At 37.4% G+C, this 22920-nt stretch overlaps 1 protein-coding gene and 1 pseudogene across 1 annotated transcript; both read right to left on the bottom strand.

Moving 5' to 3' along the window:
• LOC147871090 (TBC1 domain family member 4-like) overlaps positions 1-16692 on the bottom strand; it is a 23115-nt pseudogene extending 6423 nt beyond the window's left edge.
• LOC147871089 (ryanodine receptor-like) lies at positions 16676-22920 on the bottom strand. Its single transcript, XM_087341235.1, has 6 exons — positions 22191-22920; positions 21997-22102; positions 21248-21341; positions 19264-19446; positions 17231-17402; positions 16676-16812 (listed from the first exon to the last, which is right to left on the bottom strand). Exons 1-6 carry the CDS (start codon positions 22212-22214, stop codon positions 16780-16782), a joined length of 612 nt encoding a protein of 203 aa, XP_087197361.1. The 5' UTR covers positions 22215-22920; the 3' UTR covers positions 16676-16779.

Genomic DNA, 22920 nt, shown 5'->3' with positions numbered 1-22920 from the left:
GGAAGGTACGTGGATTTTCACTACCCCAAATCCTGCAGTTGTGGGCGTTGACCTTACCAGTGACATGGAACGTGCTTTCGTCACTGAAAATTACCGAGTCCAGAAATCCTTCGTCGTCTTCAAACCCGCCGCAACATTTCCGTACTACAGTTTACGTGCGTGAAACTCGATGTGTTTGGCTAAATTTGTGCATTTAAAAATATTGCGCACGTCCTTTAAATAAATTTATATTCTCCTGCGAAGTTGTAAAGCTACTTTTGAAACACGGTGTATACTGCATGAAGCTCAATTACAAACAGGCAGAAGAACAAATTTGTGAATATTGACAGCTGACCACATTTCCTGTTTCCTTTGTGACTGTTTATTATACAGTTCTGTTCTAAAACAAGCATTATAATATTTCTGACAGATACCTCGCAGCCTCGCATTCTCCTTCTCCATCCGTATAAGAGCAGCAGTTGCTGGTTGATAGCTTTTTTCCACAGAGCACGCAGTTCTTCTCTGTCTCGCTTCAGTGGGTGCTGCTTTATACTGATTAACCCCAGGCCCCTCTCTGCTTGAACACAACAAACGGATGAGAGAATCACAACAGATAATCACAGAGCCTCTTAGTCTAATACATTTCCTGGGCGTGATGCTGACAAGAGAGAGAGGAGCTATATGGCGTGCAGTGGGATGGCTTTACTTTACTGTATTATATTTATATTTATTCCATATAACCACTGCATCTTTAGTGAAGGAAATGTCTAATTTCAGGAGACTGAATCATTCTGAGCCTCATACAGTACTCCACTACTAGCAACAACTACTCAAGAAATAAGAGGACAAAATCACTTGTTGAAACTGATAACAAATCTGTCTGGTCCTGACAAAATCCAGCAGTTAATCTTCATTAAAAGTTATGAAGCAAATTATACTTTAAGCCATAAAAATTTGTCAGTGCTGGTTCCAAACGAAAGTAAACTAAAGTTTACCAGACAGGTTCTTGTTAGGCGTCAGCATCCGATTGAAGATGGCTTGGCGCCATGATCCAGATTGCCTTGCCACATCCTGATTCAGCTCCTGTGTTGGTGATGTCTTTGAGGTGTGACCAACTTTCAGGAATCTGTTCACAAAATCAATGTTTTGTTTCAATGCTTGGTGTAAAAGTAATCTGGAGAAATTACAGTTTTCAGTTGAATACACTGTGAAAATTCTCTCCTATCTCCCATGTTTCAGCTTGTTAAATACTGCAAAATTTTTGAAGGTATAACAGAATTTAAAACCCTAAACATGTGTCTGTCTCTAAAATGTTAAACTACTGCCCTACATTTATGTGGGCGATTGCTCTACGAAATAACAGTTATGCAATTCCTGAATCAACAAATCAAACGACACTGACAAGCTTATTTTCAGACAGTGTACACCCACAATGTTATTACCTAGATATTTCACATTCTTTTAGATTCATTTATTATTTAATTTTTCAATACTATTAACAAAAATATTTCAACAGACGTGATCTATTTTGTTTTTGTATGATATTCTGGGGGTATAGCTGGACCACCTTGCTTCCAGGTGATGTAAATACGGAGGCCTGGTCTTCCAGGTTGGGGGGGTTGGGCATGGGGCTAACACCCCCACCCTGGTTTGTAGCGTCCATGATGAAGATGATACTCCACATTTTGCTGTATTTATAAGATCTTCAGGTGACCTACAGTTATGTATTTTACTTAAGTAATGGTACAGAGTTAGTAAACATACAACTGTAACTTCTTCATCTGTTATTACTTCTCATTATGTACACATTAATTACAAAATATGTTACAATTTCCTTCTTTAAAAGTGTCATAAAAATATAGAATATACGAATTCTTAAAACTTTATACTAGCCAGACTGTTTTTCATGGCTTTATACTCATAATTTTTATTCACATATTATAGTTTAGTTCTGTTTTCATCATTAAGTACTCTTCCATCCCCAACCTGAAACTCTTTATTACAGTTTTTGCTTAAGATAGTTTGGTCCTGAAGAACATTTGAGGTTAAATTTATGTCTCTCGAAGCATCTGATATACTGATGTTTGAGTGAACTCCAGCATTGAATGATTGGGGTTAGTGCACGTTTGTTTCTATGTCGATTTAGTTGACAGTTTCTGGATTCTTAGAATATAAAAATCACGTAAGTTACTACTATCAATGTGCTGTCTGTTCAGTATGCTTGAGATTTTCCCACAGTTAATTCTGCAAAAATTTTGGAATATTTCAAACAGTCCTCTGAAAGAAGCTGTTCTTCTCTTATTCTACCACAGAATGCCAAAACTAGATAAAAATATCTAAATATGCTTAAAAAAACATGAAGTTTCTGGTGATAGATAATCAAAGGAACAAATTTTAATTTCCAGCTTTGCTTAAAATATCCACTAACTTATGAAACTGTTGTATTTTTTACTGAGAAAGAATCTAACCCCTTTCAGAATTTGCAAATGTTTTATCATAACGCAAACCTATAGACCACGCAACAGTTAATTTCTCTTTCCAGACATGTGTTACAACCCCTTGCAATCTTATTCTCATACATACATACATACACTTCAATCAGATCACCCCTCACCCCGTCAAAATGTAACTCTGTTTTAGTCAGTTCCTGCAGCATTCTCGTCCTCACAGGACAAGAGCAATGTATTCTCATAATATGCAAATTGTCTCATAAATCAGAGGAAGACATTATACTACACCAGGGGTCGTCAACCTGGTCCGTACCGCCCACTAGTGGGCGATTCAAGCTTTCATGGTGGGCAGTGTGGGTTTTTGTCCGTTGTTACAAATTTGGTTCTTCCTTCATATAACGAATACACTGCTAACAACTTCGCGAGTTTGACTTTTTAAAATATGCTTTTGCAATTTACTTTTGAATTCCATCTCTAAAATTTTGAATATAGATAATAATTCACCGGGCACTTCTCGAAGTAAACTCGTGGATGAAGGAGCAACAAATGAGCTCCGTATCAAAGGCATGAGTTTAGTGCGCATAACGGCCATCATTCAGTCTTCGAGCTGTACCTCTTTCATGGTGGTGGGCAGTATGTGCAGCACCGGTGGGCGGTAAGGAAATTTTACCATCAACAAAGATACAAAAGTGGGCTGTAGGTATAAAAAGGTTGACGACCCCTGTACTACACAAATCATGTCCATCACTGCATTTGTAATTGTCATATCACACAAATATCCATTTCAGTCACACACTTTGTAGATCTGTATCCCAAATTGTTTACTGATCCTTTCATATTTATTATCTGAAAATGAGACTTTAATATTTAGCATGAGAATCACCGACATAATTACTCTCATTTTCCAAACTGTGTTACAGTTTTCATCTTGTGTATTATAAGGTTAATATTTGTCACTGAAATGGAGAGATCTCAGAATACAAAAATCTGTCTTGTATATGAGGGTTCAGAAAGATGTTATAGTACGGACTGTATCTTTGCTGATGCTCCATCTGTACAAATATTACATATAAATAACTGTATTTCCTGCATAGTGACATCAGTAAACATTTAAGATTAGGGAGGAAGTGGCGATGAAACAATCCTTCAAAGAAAAGGTTTTATCCAATTTTCACAGAAGAGGCTCTTGCAAACAGGTCATGAGAGTACAATCATTACATTTGTAACAAAGTAAATGTCCATCTCTAATTCTAGAAGAATACTAACATGACGGTATACACATTAATGATAACGTGGAAGAAATTTTATTAACAAAATGTAGATTTATGTAGTTTAAATTCATCAGGCATTAGGTTTGACTGTTTATAAGCTAAGAGTTCCATATAAACATAACACTTGAGAACAGACTTAAAAAAGAAATTCTATCAACCAACTGACAACACCACAAAAGGAACTCACATATTCATCATGGGACTGGTCTTCTGCTGTCCATTGGGAGGAGTGACGGAATTCAACTGTTGCTGGGAGTTGCTGGCAGAAAGGCTGCCATTTGACTGCTTTTCTTGTAGTTCCCGTTTCATTGTCTCGCCTTCTGCAGCGCCCACTGTAGAAGAACGCGGTCGCAGACCACTGGTACCACTGTCTGTTATGTTGTTCTCAGGTACTTCCAGTGTTGGAGCTGGTGATGAACGGGTAGTTGGGCTAGCGTGCCCTGAAGAGGATGGGGGATCCTGGGAAAACAATATGTTTTCTGTATATGAGTAAAATGCACTATCTTTCAGACAAGATATCTGAACCTTGGGAAGATTATGTAAGAGTGGTCTAAAGAAATGCATAATAAAGAGCTTCAGAACTTAGTACTGTTTGGGTTATTAAATCAAGGAGGATAAAATGGGTCAGACACGTAATGTGCACAAAGGATATGAGAAATTCACATTAGAATTGTGCTCAGAAAACATGAAGGGCATGTAATGGATTCAATGACTCAGGTTAGGCTCCAGTGGTTGGATTTATGAACGTAACAGAGATCCTTTGCACTACGTAAAAGCAGGAAATGTACTGGATAGCTGATTATAAACTTTTGAAAATAATCCTTGCAGGGTGGAGTTTGTTCATGATCTTATCTTGGGAATGTTGTTTCACATATATATGTACATAGAAATGGAAGTAGCTTCTTCACAGCTACACTTGGAATTTGTGGACAATCTTCCTTCAAACTGACACAAAAGTTACCAAGAGGAATGTTTATTAATGTATCTTTCAAAACCACGGCCTGCTGAAGTGTCATATTTCTTATATCTGTTTCTAATAACAAACCTTTCTCTGTGACAGAGAACGTACAAAGGTTTCATAACCACTGAAAACGTTCACTGCAACTTGTAGGTCTCATACACGTTCAATTGTATCTGAAAGAAAATCATCACTTATCCAGCTCTCAAGTTCATTGGAAAAGTCATCCAATGGTTGAAAACAGCCAGAAACATTTTTTTCAACCAGTACACGTCCTCCAAAATTCTATTTTATTTATATATAAATTTGTTCACATGCCAAGATAACTGTGATAGTCACACCTTAAAATTTTGTTCACGTATCTTCGTAAGAACGTCCGCTAGGTACGCTACCCTCTGGAGTCACACAGCATCACACAGACTGTTTGTTGTTGGTCATCCAAATAATGTTACACATATACTGACACTCAGATTTCATGTCACTATGAATGACAGTCATCACCACTCTTCTGCCAGTCCTAACTTTATAAAAACTGGTAAAATGTATTGGGAGATGTGAAGTTCATCTCTAATTTGCACCGTTTTCAATAAAGTACTGCTGCACACATCCTAAATATGCATGCTGAGGGCATTAAAAATGCACACAACAATGACTGATAACCTTGTTTCCCTAAATTGTTACAGTGTGACTTAAAAGTGTAATGACGCAGTGTATCAAGTTAACTATATTGCCATAACAGCAAAGGTATTTGACAACTGAGTCAGTCCACCATTTGACAAAATTCTTTCTTAGAACCCTTGAGATTACTCAATATATTGCCAGTGTTCTGTAAAGTACAGTCTGAGTAACACTAGACTAACCCATTAAAGGCTGCAATACAGAATTACAATTCAGTGATTTGCTAATTCCGTGGTGCAGGAGTTGACAGTTATTCAGCCAATCCCACGTGCGCAGAACTTGTAGGTTCATCAAAAAAAACCACCACTGGACACAATCCATAATTAGTTCAGTACAATTTATATGCTCACATGCTAGTTTCTTAAGATCCATTTCGAAAATACTATTCATGTCTGATTCTACCATGAAGTGTTTGAAACGAAGTCATCTGTTTTACTGTTTAAATCATGATGACCATATTATAATCCTTCATTAATCATACTACTACATTAAATGTACATCTTATGGAGTTCAATGTAATTCTCTTAAATTCTGCATTCATTTCTCTTAGTCACAAATATTCTCTTCAATTCTTTGCTGCTGAACACCCTTAAAGATTTTTTATTCTTTCAAAATGAAAAACCACTTTTCCTGTTCACATAATTATTTTATTTTATTTATTTAGTGTTCTGTGTGACGACAGGTCCATATGAACAGGATCATTCCCTCCTTTTCTCGGACTGGGACCTGTTCATATACGTTCTTGGCAGATGATCCACAAGTGGTTTGCCATTGCCTTCTTCTGTGTGTGAATGGAGTAATTGTTGGGATGCCACGGAGGAAAACTCCGTGTTGCCTAGACCACGGCCTTGCCCAACACAAGTTATAAATTCGAACCCGAGACCCCAGGATTACAAGGCCAGCGTTCTAACCGCTAGACCACCGTGGCTGTTCACATAATAACAACAACAAATAAAGTCAATATACAATGTACACCAACTACTCAATTTATAGAAGAGAAATATTCATTGGAAGTCCCTTTAAAGTGAACACAAAAATAAACTTATTAGTATTAACTTACATTCAAAGAAAGTTATATATATCTCTCTCTGTCTCACGTGCGCACTCACACACGAGAGTCAAGGAAGATAAGTATACAGTTCACAAATGTTTATAATAATGAACAGCAATTAATTATAAATTAATGGAGATGCAAATAATAAGATCATGTGAGATGAGACTCTCAAAAATGACTAAGCACAAAGGAGGAACTTGGCTACATGCAAGGTGGGAGTAATGGTGATCAGGGGTGGAAATTATGTTGTATGTTACTTCTTGTCATGTGCTTCTGTGTAATAAAAAATCATTACACAAACTGAAAAAGTGATACTGATTTTTAATTGCGTAAAAATAGAATTTCATTCATTAACATTTGTAAAATGGGACGTTAGTTTGTTCTCAACACAGAGTGCAGCTCTCATTTCTAACTGTAGTTTTTTATTGCAACAGCATCTCACCTTGGATGCCTTGGGTTATGTCAGGGCAGTCCGTGTGGAATTTGTGGTGCACAAAGTGGCACTGAGACAAGTTTCCGTCTAAGTCCTTCACTTTAATCAAGTTCCATATTCACTCATGTATCATCTGGGGGATGGAGAATGGGCCCATTAGCAGCCACAGTTCCACAGAGACAAAGTCTCACCCCATCATAAGAAGAGACTACGATAGTAACAGCATGACGAAACATGAGCAAAATTATTTTGAAGTACTTGAAAGAAGCAATACGGCAGAATTTTAAGTTTCAGGTACTGATCCAGTAACATGCTATTTTACCTTACACAGTGCAGCATTCATTGGCAGACTCAATTCCTTCACAACTGGTCCAAAATCATCTCGTGAGCCCTTGCGCTTCAGCAGCTGAGGGAACGTTTGGCCTTCATGAAGATGGTACTCCCTCCCAGGTACTGATTAAGGAACTCGCTGAGTGTGGCGAGCTTGCTTTCCTTCATAGTGTGCTCTTAGCAGCATCATGAGAAACTCATTCTGCTCACGGAGACTTGAGGTCTCTACTCCTCGGAATTTAGTTAATATCACAGACTGCTCTTCTTCTGGTAACAAATCCAGGCGACGGAAGATGGCGGCTTGTGTGCGCTTGTCATTCAAACCTGAAAGAGAATCAACAAATTGTTTCTCAGAAGTTGTGCGCTCACTAAAATAAAGTGTGCATGTGTTAGATACAAGCGTAATATGGCGAAGACAAAGTAAATCAACTGTAAAGAATTTTTATGACTACTTTAGGTCTGATGATCTAGGAAGAATTCAAAATATCTTTGATCCAGCAAAGAAAACTGCAGATACTTCAGGAGTATTGCTTACATCAGTTCATGATACAGGCTGTCCCAAAAAGATATATACAGACAATCAATGAATTTTCATTGCTTGAAACTCAATCAACCCTCCACCATTTGTGTATATGAATCATGGTATCATCTGTTAAGTGTCGACCACACTAGACTCCCCTCATAAACATAACACATGAAGATGAATAACAAGGCTAATAATCCATATTATAATGTGCATACATATTTTTGGGATACTCTGTATTTTACAGGACACTAAACAAGATGTAGAGAGGACAATTCTCTTTTCTACTCCAAGATAATATTAAAGGCAGTACTATTGATGTCAATGAGCCGGGATAGCTCAGTCAGTATAGTGACTAGCTACGGGCTGGACGGCCGGGGTTCGATCCCCGACGGGGGCAGAGGATTTTTCCTCTAGCCTCTGCGTCCAGACCGGCTCTGGGGCCCACCCAGCCTCCTCTACAATGGGTACCGGGGTCCTTTCCCGGGGGTAAAGCCGGCCGGGGCGTGATGCTGACCACTCACCCCCATCTAGTGCCGAGGTCAAGGAAGAGAGGAGCTATACCTCCTCTCCCCCCAAACGCCTACATGGCGTATAGTGGGACAAACTTTACCTTTACATTTTACAATTGATGTCAATTGGCGCACCTTAAGATACACAAAGCTAATCAAGAAAGAGACAATGTATGCTGTCTTATCACATTCACTATTGGGAATTTAAATGCAGGCTTATATTAAATGCCTGGGCTCATGGAAGAAGTTCTGCACTGTCTGAAGACAAAAAAAATACATTTTGCAAATTACAAAGGAGACAAATGTTATATAATATCATTAGTAGACTTAGAGAGTGTGATACCACGTGTAGCAACAGATTTTAGTGTCACTGACTAAGTCACCACACAACGGCGTGACTTGAATTAAAATTATTTAAAATCCAGCAACAAAAATCTCACTGACAGTGAGAAATATGTTATTCTGGAAATTTTTAAATTTATAAATAAAGTTGTTTGTACTATTGTTACAGTTTCTAATTTTTATTGCTACTTATAATGTACTATGTGTACAAAATAATAATATTTGTTATTAAAAAATGTTACTGGGGGGGGGGGGGGCATGGTGTGATCACATTACAAGCTTTTATTGTACATTTTTAGAATTTATGGCACTCAGTCTCAAAGAGGTTTCGTGTCCTTGGATTAGGCCATTCCTCATGCCTAAAGTAAAATACAAAAAGATAGAACTGTACTAGTAACTGGTCCTTCTAGGAAACAACTGCTATGGCTGCAAGTTTGGAACCACTGAAGAGACAGGAATATAAGAAATATGTCTGGAGCGACATTCAATGTAATGATGTTCATACCTAGTTTAAAAACAATCTGTTCAGTAGAAACATTGCTGACAGTACGTCATTGATCGATAAAGGAACAGACACTGGACTCATAAAAATAACCCTCACATGAGGCAGTCGACATTTTTGTTTCAAGTAAAAAATATTACGATATATATTACGAACATTATCTCATTACACACTCACCTTCTGCTTCGGCACAGAGCTTGTGGTACCACACCTTTGGACAGTGTTCACAAGATAGCACTGGCAGCTTCTCACGTAGCTGTGCCTCTGTCGTGGCAAGAAATGCTTGTCTTGTTGCTGTGGAAGCATACCAACAGACATTTAAACAAAGGATTGGCAACATTCGAAGTAATGGTATGAGTCAATTATGAGACAGCCTCAGAAAGTACACAACATACAGCATTCTCATCACAAAATTCTATAATTTTTATGTCAGATGTTTAACACATTCACTCCCAGGTACTTGGCTGCTGGTTTACCTCTCAGTCATCTTCAGTAGTACTTCATGTTCTACAGATATGAATGACAAATGACCTACAAATTTCAATGAATTCCATTAAGGTAACTGCATGCAGTGACAGAATAAAACTACATGCTCAAAGTGTGTTCTGAAAGCGTTATGTTTTGACTTCTAAAGGCATGCTGCTCTTTGACCAGGATCATACAGCGACGATAGGAATATGCCCTGATAAGACAAAAAGCGCCTTTCTCAGAAAACTGAGAACACAGTTTCACATCCTGTAACTAGATAGTGTATGCAGGTACCTTTCGAAAGTCCTTGAATCACTGATCGACTGCCAATCACTTCTCAAATGTAATACTTCAAAATATTTGGAATTTTGTTAAAAATGGCTTAGCTGTGTGAGCATGTTAAGAACACAGAAAAAAAAGTCAGATTATAATTAATTCAATTCCAATGCCACATAATCATTGTTCACAAAAAGAATATTATTAAATATCCTTGAAGCCGTTTATTTTTTAAATTATTGTTCCTTACAACTTATTATATTTTTTAAATAATGATATTTATGAAAGCAAGTTACATCAAAATTCATTATCTGAAAAACTGGACAGAACGCAAAACATTTATCACATAAATTCAATAATATCGGAATAATAGGTGAATTTGATAGAGAAATGGCGCAAAGAACACTTTGTGGCCAAGGGCTGTCCATCACATCTTTCAGATTAAAAGATCACACTGCCATCTACCAGTTGCCATATGAACTATATGTGCTGTCATCTGTCAGCTGCCATATAAACTATTTGATATCCCACCCATAGGATGTACTTTAGGATGATGATGACAGACTGTTTCCTTTGCCGCAAGGATTGAACTTTCCTGAAACCACAAGAGTCCACTGTCTTTAGAGATATGTTGCATACATGCCACATCCGCTCAATGTGATGTAGAGAATGTCACTGGAACTTACAGCAAACAAATAATGCTTCTAACAGGCATACAAATAAACTATCAGCAAGATCAAAATCTTATCTACATAGTTACAGCAGTGGTATGCAAGTAAGAATGGATTACCTGAGGTGCTGCATGGGTTAGTACATCTTAACTGATGCTGGCAGCATATGGAGGGCAAAAGAGTTTTTATGGCTTACTAAAACCGGCAAAAGAATAATGTCGAAAAAGACCTGTACTGGTTGAATCTCCCAAGGTCCTTTTATTTTATTAGGAACAGTAATAGATACTGAGCCAAATTTAGTAGAATAGTTCAGTGGTTGGAACCCCCTCCCCCCTTCCGCCCCAAATTAAGTAGGATTTGAGGTTCTCGTGGTGGCAAGTATGAAGATGGCCGACTTCTGGGTTGTTGCGCTGTGTAGTCTGGTAGAAGTCATCAGCACAATAATGATGGAGGCAGCAAGTATCTCTGAAACATCAGTAAACTTCTACCAGACTACATGGTGCTACAATCAGCCATCTTCAACTCTCCGAAATGTTTCATACTACATTAAGAATAGGTTCTTCCGATAAAATGAAGTTATAAAATACAGAGATAAACTTATACTTACTCCAGTGGTAATGCTAATTCATTAATCTATGTAATGAGAAATGGTTTCTATCAATTCATCTTCCAGAACATATTCAAAAATAAATTCCCAGTCAAGATGCTACAAGATGTGGCTCACATTCTTTTGTACCAATGAACATTGGAAATAAAGATGTCCATCTCACCTGCTACCAAATCATCAGCTACAGATTCTGACCGGCACTTGAATACATATCCAATGTACGACTCCACATTCAACTCTCGACAGATGAACCCAAAGTGGTCTGCATTCTTGATTCCCTGCACATAAAGTTTGCACCCATCACAGCAAGTTTTTCTGACTTAGTCCCTTAAAGATATTTAAAAAAACAACACTGAAATATGTCAAACGGAATCTTAAGGCTACACGAGAGGCTAAAATGTAGATAAGAAGACATTATTAACAATTTGCTATGCTACTTAAATTCAGTGTTTGCTTATGCTAACAAAGCAATTTAAAACCAGCAAATTTTTATGCTGTGGCAATATGAATTTAAATATAAAGAAGATGGCTGTATTTTGGTTTGTTGTGCCATGTACACTGGTAGACAGTCTTTTTCATATCTGGTGCCACGAGTACCTAAAATATTGTTTTAAATAAAGTGTTTATAATGCCAAGACATCTATAATGACAAAGTTCTTTAAATCTAGTGCTGCTTTACGCCACCACACCATATGGACTTTAAATTCAGCATCAAAAAAATTCTCACACCATGTCAGATGTTAATACTAGTACAAAAATGACTTAAAAATTCACAGAAAATAACTATGCACAATACTAAAGATGACTGGATGTTGCGCCACGTAGTCTGGTAGAAATTGACTGATGTTTCAGAGGCGTTTACTGCCTCCATTATCAAAGACATTTTCCAGGATGATATGACATATAGTCTGGTAGAAACTGACCAACAGTGCAAAGGTGCTTACCACCTCTATGCCTGCTGATAGAGGCTGTAAACACCTCTGAAATGTTGGTAAACTTGTACCAGACTATATGACATATCATCTCAGAAAAACAGTCATTTCATTTTCATGCTTGACACAATAAGAATCTGAATCTCATGTATGTATAATAATGTATTCAAACTTTCACAGTGAGACACACACACTGAATGTAGTTCTAGTGCTGAAACTAGTGTTGACTTGTTAGGCAGTACAAAAAGATTACACCACAAGATAGGAAAAAAAAATGCAGTGTGAACATAGATTATGTATTGGGACGGAGAGATGAAATCGATTCAGTAATGAATTTAAATTTTTCTGGAGTGTAAGGAAAAAGTTAATATCTTCCCATTCATGTGCATGAGCCAAACATTAGGTTTCATGTTACTCTGTTCTAGTGCAACTGTTTCGAAATTGTCCATGTGCACGTTCCCTATTACTGATAACAACGGAAAGCCCATTGTCATTCTATATGTTAGTAAAACTCTTCACTGACTTGGAAGTGCATAGCCAGATCTGCTTCCAGGACATCTTGTGTAAGCACACTGTATTCACTTGATCAATTAAAAATGTACACAAAAGACGCAAATGAGGAGAGGTTATGTGAACGTTACCAGACTTAACATTTATCATATGGAAACAGGGTATCCCCCATCCCCCCCATCATGGAGAAGCCAGCTGGACAGAGCTGTGATCCATGTTCAATAACATTAAAATATAAAATTATGAGGATGGCCTGAAAAGTATTGCCTCCTCTTAATTAAAACATGAATGGGAAGGAATTTTTCAACGGAACAAAAACATAGGAAAAATTTAGAGTTTACTCTTCAAAATTATACATTATTTTTCTACAGTCACCTTCTATTTCAATGTACTTATGCCAATTATAAACTAAATTTTTTAAATAATTTTTTGTAGAGCTATGAGTTTTCACAAAGAAATTATCTCACAGCGGACTTCACTTCTTCATCTGACCTAAGCGAAGAGATGAAAATCACTTTGCTGGATCTGGGCTGTATGCGGAATAATGCGAGAGGGAAAAACCCAGACATTCAATCGCTTCTCGTGTTCAAGTACTGGTGTGAGATCTAGCGTTATGTTGAAGGATTGTGTGGTTTTTGTTATCAACTCTTTTGAATCTTTTTGTCAACTTATTTAAGGATTCGATACAATGTTCAGATTTAATGGTTGTCCCTCATTACATAAAATCAGCAACATCCCAAAATGCAGTCGCCACACTGAGAGCTCAAACACGAGAAGAGATTAAATGCCTGGCTTTTTCCCTCTTACCTCGTCCCCCATATAGCCCAGACTTTGCACTGAGCGATTTTAATCTCTTCCCTAAGCTCAAGGAACATTTAAGGGGCAAGCCCACTGTGAGACAACTTTTTGCACAAACAAAACTCAGAGCTCTATAAGAATAGATTTAAAAAAAATATTAATTTATCGTTGGCATCAGCGCATTGAAGCAGAAGGTAACTGCAGGAAAATAACGTACGATTTTGAAGAATAAACTCTAAATTTTGTATACGTTTTTGTTTCATAAAAAGATTCCTTCCAATTCACGTGTTATTTAAGAGGAGGCATTACTTTTCAACCCACTTTCACGTACATATTCCAGGTCATAACCTCCAGCCCATCAGTACCTGGATGCAGCTAGCAACATCTTTCAGGTGCTTGTGCAGTAGAATTTGCTTTCTGTCTGGACTGATGAGCCTCAAATCGATGCGACCAACTTGAAATAGCATCGTGCGGTTGTGATCAGTCTGAAACAATCAGATGTCATGTACAGTTCCTCATTTTGAGTCTGTGAAAACATTATTATACATGAATATCACTGAGTGAACTCAGTAGTGCTCTGCAAAGTCTCATTTGCAGACCAGTAAATTAAGAGCGGGCAATCTGACAACTAGTACCCCATTTGCCTCATACTGCGCAGTTGGTACAAATACCAGAAGTATAAAAATCTAATTAATAAACATATATCAGCTAAGAGTAAACAATTTAAAGTGGAATTAAAAATAATTTCTTTCGACACACACCTTCCACTCTAATGATGAATTTTTAATTTTGTAATTTATACTATTGCAATCATGTATGTAAATTTCAAGTATGGTCATGAGTATAAACTTTTAGGCATATGGAAAATAACATATATGCATGTATTCTTATGTGGATGTGTTGTTATTTACTTGGTATATTAATTTAATAGTAATGTATTTTGAAATTAGTGTCATGTTATCTATGCTACTTATAAACATACTGTATGGAATTATTAAAAGTGTATTCCCAAACCTGCAGCTCATAAAAATACACTCTTCTCCTACCCAAATAGTCATTGAAACCCTTTCATCATCACATTTCCTGAGTCACATAACTAACTAACTAACTAGATGGCTTACCGAACCCGAAGGTTCATCACCGAATTAACCAAAGCCCTCCACTGGACCCTGACCTCGGCCAACAAAATCCAGTCTCCTTCAACTCCTATCTCCCATAGATCCCACCTGACATTATCCTCCCATCTACGTCTAGGTCTCCCCAGCGGTCTCTTCCCTTCAGGTTTCCCAACCAGTACCCGGTGCACACCTCTTGTCCCATCCATGCGCGCTACATGTCCCGCCCATCTCACTCTTCTCGACTTAATCACCCTCACAATACTGGGGGAGCAGTACAGATTTTTAAGCTCGTCATTGTGCAGTTTTCTCCACGCCCCATCGTCTTCCCTCTTAGGCCCAAATATCCTCCTCAACACCCGATTCTCAAACACCTGCAATCTGTGTTCCTCCCTGAGTGAGAGACCATGTTTCGCACCCATACAAAACAGCGAGCAAGATTATTGTTTTGTATACTTTAATTTTCAAGTTCTTAGAAATCAGACGGGAAGACAAAATATCTTGGACTGAGAAGTAGCAAGCATTTCCGGAATTTAATCCTCATGGTCACCAAAATTGCTTGTATCGCTTTTTCTCATTACCACGTGTCTTTATATAACTTTTCATCACCTCTTTTCCTCAATCATGTGCTCATCACCAATTGGATAACAGCCTACTCTTCTGTTCTGCCTATCAGATTCATCACATTCAACTTGTCACGTACCGCCTGTTCTATATAAGGCTTCAAAACACCCAACCATGTGTTGTTCACACCGAAGACAACAACTGAAATTTTTGCCAAAATACGGAATAACTTTCAAGATTCAACATAGATCATTCTCGGAGTCTGAAGACATTCATCATGTATGTGGTTAGTCTAACTATAGTGAATTTTTCTCCTGAAAAATGTTTAAGAGATATAAATGGATTTAAGAAGTGTTACAAACCTAGAAGTAACTTGATAAAGGATGAGAATAGTGATCTGCTTGCAGATTCCCACAACATTTTGAACACGTGGAAGAATTACTTCTCTCAGTTATTGAACATACATAGGGCCAATCATGTTGGCAGACAGAAACACACAGAGCTGATCCATTAGTACCTTTCTTGAGGTTGAAATTGCTATTGGAAAGTTAAAAGATAAAAACTGCCATGTAGCGATCAAATTCTGGCAGAACTGATTCAAGGAAGAGATGAAACATTATATTCTGAGATCCAGAAACTCTTTAACTGTATTTGGAATAAGGAAGAATTGCATAAGCTGTGGAAGAAGTCTACCAATTTACAAGAAGGGCAACAAAATTGACTGTAGTAATTATCAAGTTATATCATTGTTTCTTCTACTTCATTTTTTTTTATTTGGTGTTCTGTCTGACGACAGGTCCATATGAACAGGATCCTTCCATCCTTTTCTCGGACTGGGACCTGTTCATATACGTTCTTGGCAGATGATCCAGAAGTGGTTTGCCATTGCCTTCTTCTGTGTGTGAATGGAGTAATTGTTGGGATGCCACGGAGGAAAACTCCGTGTTGCCTAGACCACGGCCTTGCCCAACACAAGTTATAAATTCGGGCACCGCCGGGAATCGAACCCGAGACCCCAGGATTACAAGGCCAGCTTTCTAACCGCTAGACCACCGTGGCGGATTTGTGAATGCAGTAAGAAATATTTTTGAGTATCCATGTATTTTGATTATTCATGCATCTTTTCTTCATTAGCCTGGATAATCAGGAGTTTACCACAGCAAATTAATGCTTGTACATTTTTAAATTTCCTTTCAAATTTTTATAAATAATTATTGATCGAATAAAGATGACATTAATTCAGACATTTATGTACAATATAAGTTCAGACTATCCTATAAAAATTAAATATGAAATACGGCCCTTTGGTCTCATTTTAATTAAGTTCTTTATTATTAGTGTGCTGCATCAACATCCAAAAGGCCAATTACAGATACAGCACAATAATAAATACAAGAAGGTAACAACAAATAGATTATACGATTAAATATAATGTTAAAGCTATCTCAAAGCTACAATTAACTTTTATCATACACGAATACAGAATTTAAATGTTGCATTATCAGATTACTGGCTTGATGATTCAGCAATGATCGTACTACTGCAATGCATGGCCAAATGAATTGTGCATAAGCCATGATGCAAGGACAATAAAGGTTAAGACTCTCCCTCACTCATTCATTAACATTCATTCATTTTCCTTGTTGCAGTACATCAGAAGACACATACGTGATGAAGTCGGTGAAGAGAGAACCGCACTTCCGAATCACACGGGCCATTCTAGACTCTTCTTCTTGACTACGGCTGAAGTCTAAACCATCATCCATCTTTCCTTCCTCATGGAGTACAGCTTGCTTTTCCTCAACTTCACCAACTCCTTTCTTTTTTTGTCTCGTATGACTGAAAGAAAGAAAGTGCAGTATTGGAATAAATATTTTATAAAAATTAATTTATCTTAGTGTGAATGCTAGGCTGTGACAGAATCTGCTATAAATATTTTACAGCTTATTTTATTAAACTTCATATTAGTGCAATGATTCTATGGTGTCCTTAACAAGATTTTTTCTTTGAAGAAACATTTTAAATTTTGCTTCTGAACAGTTTCAGTAAGATAGTATTTGGTTTCTCCATAACTGCATGTTACAACGCCACATTATTATTCATTGTGCAATGACTGTCAGGTAAAACTACAACTCTCTTTGTCAACACTTATTTAATATAATAATAATAATTTCAAATTCTTATGTTACAAATCTGGTAACTTGAAAAGTAAACACCTTATGACCCAATTTAGTTGACGGACGATACGTATACAGACCTTGTACGAGAGCCACAGCCCTGAATCTGAGTGCTGCACAATGACAGTACTGTCACCATATTTGATGATGGGAGCTCCGATCACTTCTAGAGCCTTTTCTTCCAGGACCACTTTTAGGTCATCCTTCTCTTGTCGCAAGCAGAAAGTGGACGTGGCAAATGTAGCATCATCTCTGCGTGCAAAAATGTTACATGCATTTTTCCAAAACAGAGATGAATATACTCTCATCCTAACTTTCAAAGCAAAAGCTATTTAACACCAGTTGCCCAGCTGTTCTGTTCAAGAGCGTATGATATTACAATACGTGTAAACTCATTAAAATCATTTGTTTTCTAATTGAGAGAAATTGGAGAAAAAACTGTAAGTCATAAACCTATAATACGAGTAGTAAGGATATTTTATACTTGAGTTGTAGTAAATCTTTGCAAGACTGTATATTCTTGGGGTCCTTCTAGTTAAATGTTATAAGGTTTATAATTACTGATGGGTCAGGCGTTGTATATAATGCATGTAGGCCTCAATCTCATGTAATGCAGAAATGAAACTGCTTCAGATTCTGAGGAACAAAAACTAAAACATCATTACCACCTCTGCCCAAGTTCTGTTTATATGAGCATATGCACAGAACGACTGTAAAGTCATGCAACCCATTCCTGACACACATTCTATTCTAAAAAAAAATAAATTAAGCTGAAATCAGAAAACAAAGAAAAATATATTTTATATTATATGTTGCTAATGTCCATTGTGTTCGGTGATGCACGCACTCAGGCTTTCGCTCAAATTTAATGAACTACAGTGTAGAGTTCCTGTTACAGAAAAAACAGTTCACCAAAAACAAGAAATTGTCAATTTCTTCGGCACAGGAGAATCTGGAAATCTAATCATAAACTCATGCTGGCCATGTTAAGTAAGAACGAAATGGTCGAACACTTTCTGCACTTCTGAAGAAATTATCCTTGCACTTCAACTGCTGTAAGGCATTAAAAATATATTAAAATTAGCCATCAATCACAAATATAATAATATTAAAAGATTAAAATATCATTTTAAGTTCCCTATCGAGTACTCGATTTACATGTGGAACTTACACGACATGTTTCGGCCATATATAGCCATCATCAGGTGTTATGTATTTAAACTTATCACTGAATTACTGATTTTTTTATACTGATTTTAATGATTTTTAGTCTTTATTTTCTTATGATGTTCTTGTCCTTTATATTGTTTCTTCATTCGTTGTAGTATCACAGGTCACTAATATGTTTGTAGTTTTTCGTATTTCGGTAACCAGCCATGATCCAATACAGTACAGTACATCTCCGATCTCTCATAATACTGATACGATATTACTTCTTGGTCCATATACAAAACATTGACATCACTACGAAATACGAAATACAAACATATTAGTGACCTGTGATACTACAACAAATGAAGAAACAATATAAAGGACAAGAACATCATAAGAAAAATCATTAAAAATCAGTAATTCAGTGAAAAGTTTATATACATAACACATGATGATGGCTATATATAGCCGAAAAATGTCGTGTAAGTTCCACATGTAAATCGAGTACTCGATAGGGAACTTAAAATGATATTTTAATCTTTTAATAATATTATATTTGTGATTGAGGGCTAATTTTAATATATTTTTAATACTATATAAATCACAATGACGCATCTACAATATCTTATGCTGTAAGGCAACTGACGGACTAGTGCGAGGAGGTTAAAACATGACGTGCCATGTGTGGGCCTTGTACACCCACAGCAGTATTGTGTTTTTATTAATCCAGTTAAATTGTATTGAACTGCAACCATCAGCAAATATTTTAATATGGGTTATGTGACTTCTCAGTTGCCAGCCATCTCTACTGGCAGTAGAATCCAATGGTTCAACACTGCTAATGCAAATGTCAACCACTGGATACAACCCTGAGCCAGTTCCAACTTCACAACCTATTTCTGTAAAATCCATACTTCTCTTATTCTATGGTTATGCTATTTATCTTCCATAGTTAACATACTTTCTTACTAGGTAGAGCTCATTGTTCTCATTAACTCCCAAGTATCGAACAGTAGTGAGGTGGCGGATCCTCATCGGATGATACCAGTTGATGAAGCCGCCTGCCCATTTGGTTCTTGCCAATTCCAGTCGCCACAGCGATCTAGCTTGACTCATTACACTGCCGCCCCCATGAACAACAATGCTGAAAAAAATTAACAATTAATTGCATACAACAGATCGCCATGGCTGTGCGTTCTATGATATGTGTGGTTTTGGACCATTCAGACTGGAATCACAGGTTTCAATTCAGGTTGAAGCATGTTTCTAAGTACATAACACACAAAAAAAAACAATTTCTGTGTTCATTTCCACGTGCGTCTGCCAACGGAGTGACTATCACGTGGCCACTCTTTGTCTTCATACCCCAGGTTTCTGTTACAGACTTGTACTGGCTACACAGAATTACCATACCAGCTGTTTAAAAATTTAAATTGACCATCACAAACCTAACACTTTGGACATGAAGGGTAAATCCCGTTTTCCTAAATAATCAATTTCTAACACAATTATTTATTATTAAGTGTTCTGTCTTACGACAGGTCCATTGCTCTGCTCAAAAAGAGCTCTCCAGTTGTCCCTATTCTCGGCTTCTCGTTTTCATTCCTGGAACGTCATCTTCTTTCCTTGTTTCAGATCGTCGGTTAGCTGTATCAGTCTTCTTCCCAGTCCTCGCTTTCCTTCAACCTGGCCTTCGATGATATCACTCAGTAATCCATTCCTTCTCATAATATGTCCCAGCCAGTTAGCTTTCCTTCGTGTAATCGCCTGCAGAATGCTTCTTTGCTCGTTGACTCTCCTCAATACTTCTTCGTTGGTCACTCGATCCGTCCACCTGATCTTCTCTATTCTTCTCCAACACCACATTTCAAAACTCTCCAGGTATTTCTGTTCCTTCTTCCTGAGTGTCCAAGTCTCTGCTCCATACGTAACACTTCACTAGTTTCTTCTTCATCTCCGAGCCCAACTTGCTAGTGAGAAGTATCCTCTTCTTGACGAAAGCTGCCTTGGCCATGGCTATCCTTCCTTTTACTTCCTTGGTGCATACGGCGTCCGTCGTGACTATGCTTCCCAAGTACTTGAAATGCTCCACATTCTCAATCTGTTGGTTTCCAATTACAACGTTCAATGGTTCTGCTCTCGGTGCTATCCTCATTACCTTTGATTTTTCAATGTTGATTTCCATTCCATACTCTCTACCTGTTTCCACTAACTTGTCCATCATGTTCTGTAATTCCTCCTCTTACTTCGCCAATATTTCTAAGTCGTCTGCGTACTTTACAGTCGTTATGACTCTTCCTCCAGTTTTGAAGTCTCCAGAGCTTCCTTGGCTAGCCATTCCCCGTACAGGTTAAAAAGAATTGGTGATAAGCAGCATCCCTGTCTTACACCTCTACCTATCTCAACGCTGTTGGTGTCTCCTGAGTCCAGTCTCACTTTGACTTTTTGCTGCATATACAGGTTTTTGATTAGTCTTCTATCTCTCCAATCAATTCCAATTCTTTGTAGGATCCTCATTAATTTCTTCCATTTTACTCGATCGAAAGCCTTCTTCCAGTCGATGAAGCAGGCACATACTTCTTCCTTCCTTCTTCCTTGACATCGAGCTAACACAATTAGAATGAAAAAATTTAATTATAAAAATTAAAAATATTCCAGTGAGATCTGATACTTTCAAGATGAGTATGAAGATGGTTGTTTCTTGGATATAGCACCATGTAATATGGTATATATCAACCAAACATTTCAGAGGAGCTTATTGCCTGTATCATCACTCTGATGACGGAGATGGTAAGCTCCTCCGAAACGCACGTCCATATCTGCAAGACTACACGACGCCACATCCCAGCAGATAGCCATCTTCTTTAAAAACAATCCCTTTCTAAACATATAAAGGACCATACCTCATAACTGTATTTCATCCCTTCCAATAAAACAAATCTTACTTTTGTCCAGGTTGATCGGTCCAAGTAGATGGAATGGTGAGGCATTCATCACCCCTATGGAAGAACCTTAACACATGACCACCAAAGACATAACCTGAAATATGAATGTGCATTGTTTCAGTTACGCATCTTGCTTCAGATAGCACTAAACCATTCAGTTTCCGTTAACAAATACAACCTATAATAATATCATCTAAATGTATATGCATGCAAGTAGTAAATTATAGACCATTCAGACTGAGCAGTCAGTTTTGTGTAACTACATGCATGCATCCCCCCCCCCCACACACACACACACACATACATATATAACAGTTGTCATGTCCACAATATAATACAACTATATTTTAATGGAGGTTCATAATATCATAAAGCAGAATCTCTTCAAGTTAAGAATCAGACTTCAAAGTTATTTTTGGCATTGATCTACTGAGGTAACAACTTCTATATTGTCATTGAAATCACATTTACCAACTTAAATGAAGCGATCAATTTGAAGTATAAAATTTAAAACTGGCAGTAAAATGAAGCATTTGTTGCAACTATAGATTTGAAAGTGACAATGTTTTTTTTTTGGGTTGTGACATCAAGAAGACTCATAGGAAGATACCAAATTTCAAAGACAGTATGTTTCTCCAAATCCACAGAGCACCACAACTTGGAAGAACAACACCATCATCTTCTATCTATACTTTATAGTATGCCTGATTATAATTACTCTCTAGTGAGCTGAAGTGCTGTATACATACCTACATACTTCATCCTGCTGATACCAGTTCCATACGGTTGCACAGACCAGTGAGACACGTGAAAAGATGCGTTCACCACAGACAGGTCATTTTCTTTAGCTGTGCGCTTTAAAATGGCAAGAATGAGACAATTACAGGTTGTATTCCAATATTATGGCCAGGTTTTAAACTAGGTGTGGGAATATCCAACTTACCATCTTACTTCCCTCTAAAAGCATCTTTCAAACAAATGTTTTGCTCCTTCTACCAACTTCTTCCACTTCCCAACCAGTATCTCAACTTGTAATTGTAGCTCTGCTGCAAAGTTTCGGTCAGCATTGTTCAGCAGTTTCTGTGTTGTTATCATTTGGCTGCAGTGTTTCAATATCATCTTGGAGAGCCTGTATAAAATTTATACAGACTCCACTGTATTTTCTGTTTTTGTCTTACTATTCTGTTATAAAATTAACAGCTACAATAATTAATTTATAAGGGTCTAGGATAGAAATCACCAACATTCTTCTTTCTGTAATACAGCCTCTTCCTTCAGAAACAGAAACTTGTTCAACTGATCGTAAATTTGATTATTCTTATGAGAGTTGAATACTCATCACTGTGATCACAAAATCCTGTTATTTATTCTGAGTCACTTCAAAGCAGAAGTCATGTATAATGTATGAAGTCCTGAAGATTATATAAATTGTATGAAATGACACGTTCGAAATTGTTCTTACTTTACGTCCTCCACACAAGGGAAAGATGACACACATAAATTCAACACACGCTCAAATAACGTCACATTAACTTGCACGACCTCGCAATATATGACAGAAGAAATGCAGTGGACAGAAACGACACGCAACAGTTACGCCATTTTCTCGTACGCAGGGATGGCAACATCTGAAAAGCAGCGAACACATCCCGCCATCGCGGGAGAATGAGGGA

This window comes from Zootermopsis nevadensis, unplaced genomic scaffold, assembly GCF_977971745.1.
Source record: "Zootermopsis nevadensis isolate Lab colony 2312 unplaced genomic scaffold, Znev_1.0 Znev_ptg000066l, whole genome shotgun sequence".
Lineage (NCBI taxonomy): Eukaryota > Metazoa > Arthropoda > Insecta > Blattodea > Termopsidae > Zootermopsis > Zootermopsis nevadensis.
This window is presented reverse-complemented; position numbering and strand designations above follow the sequence as displayed.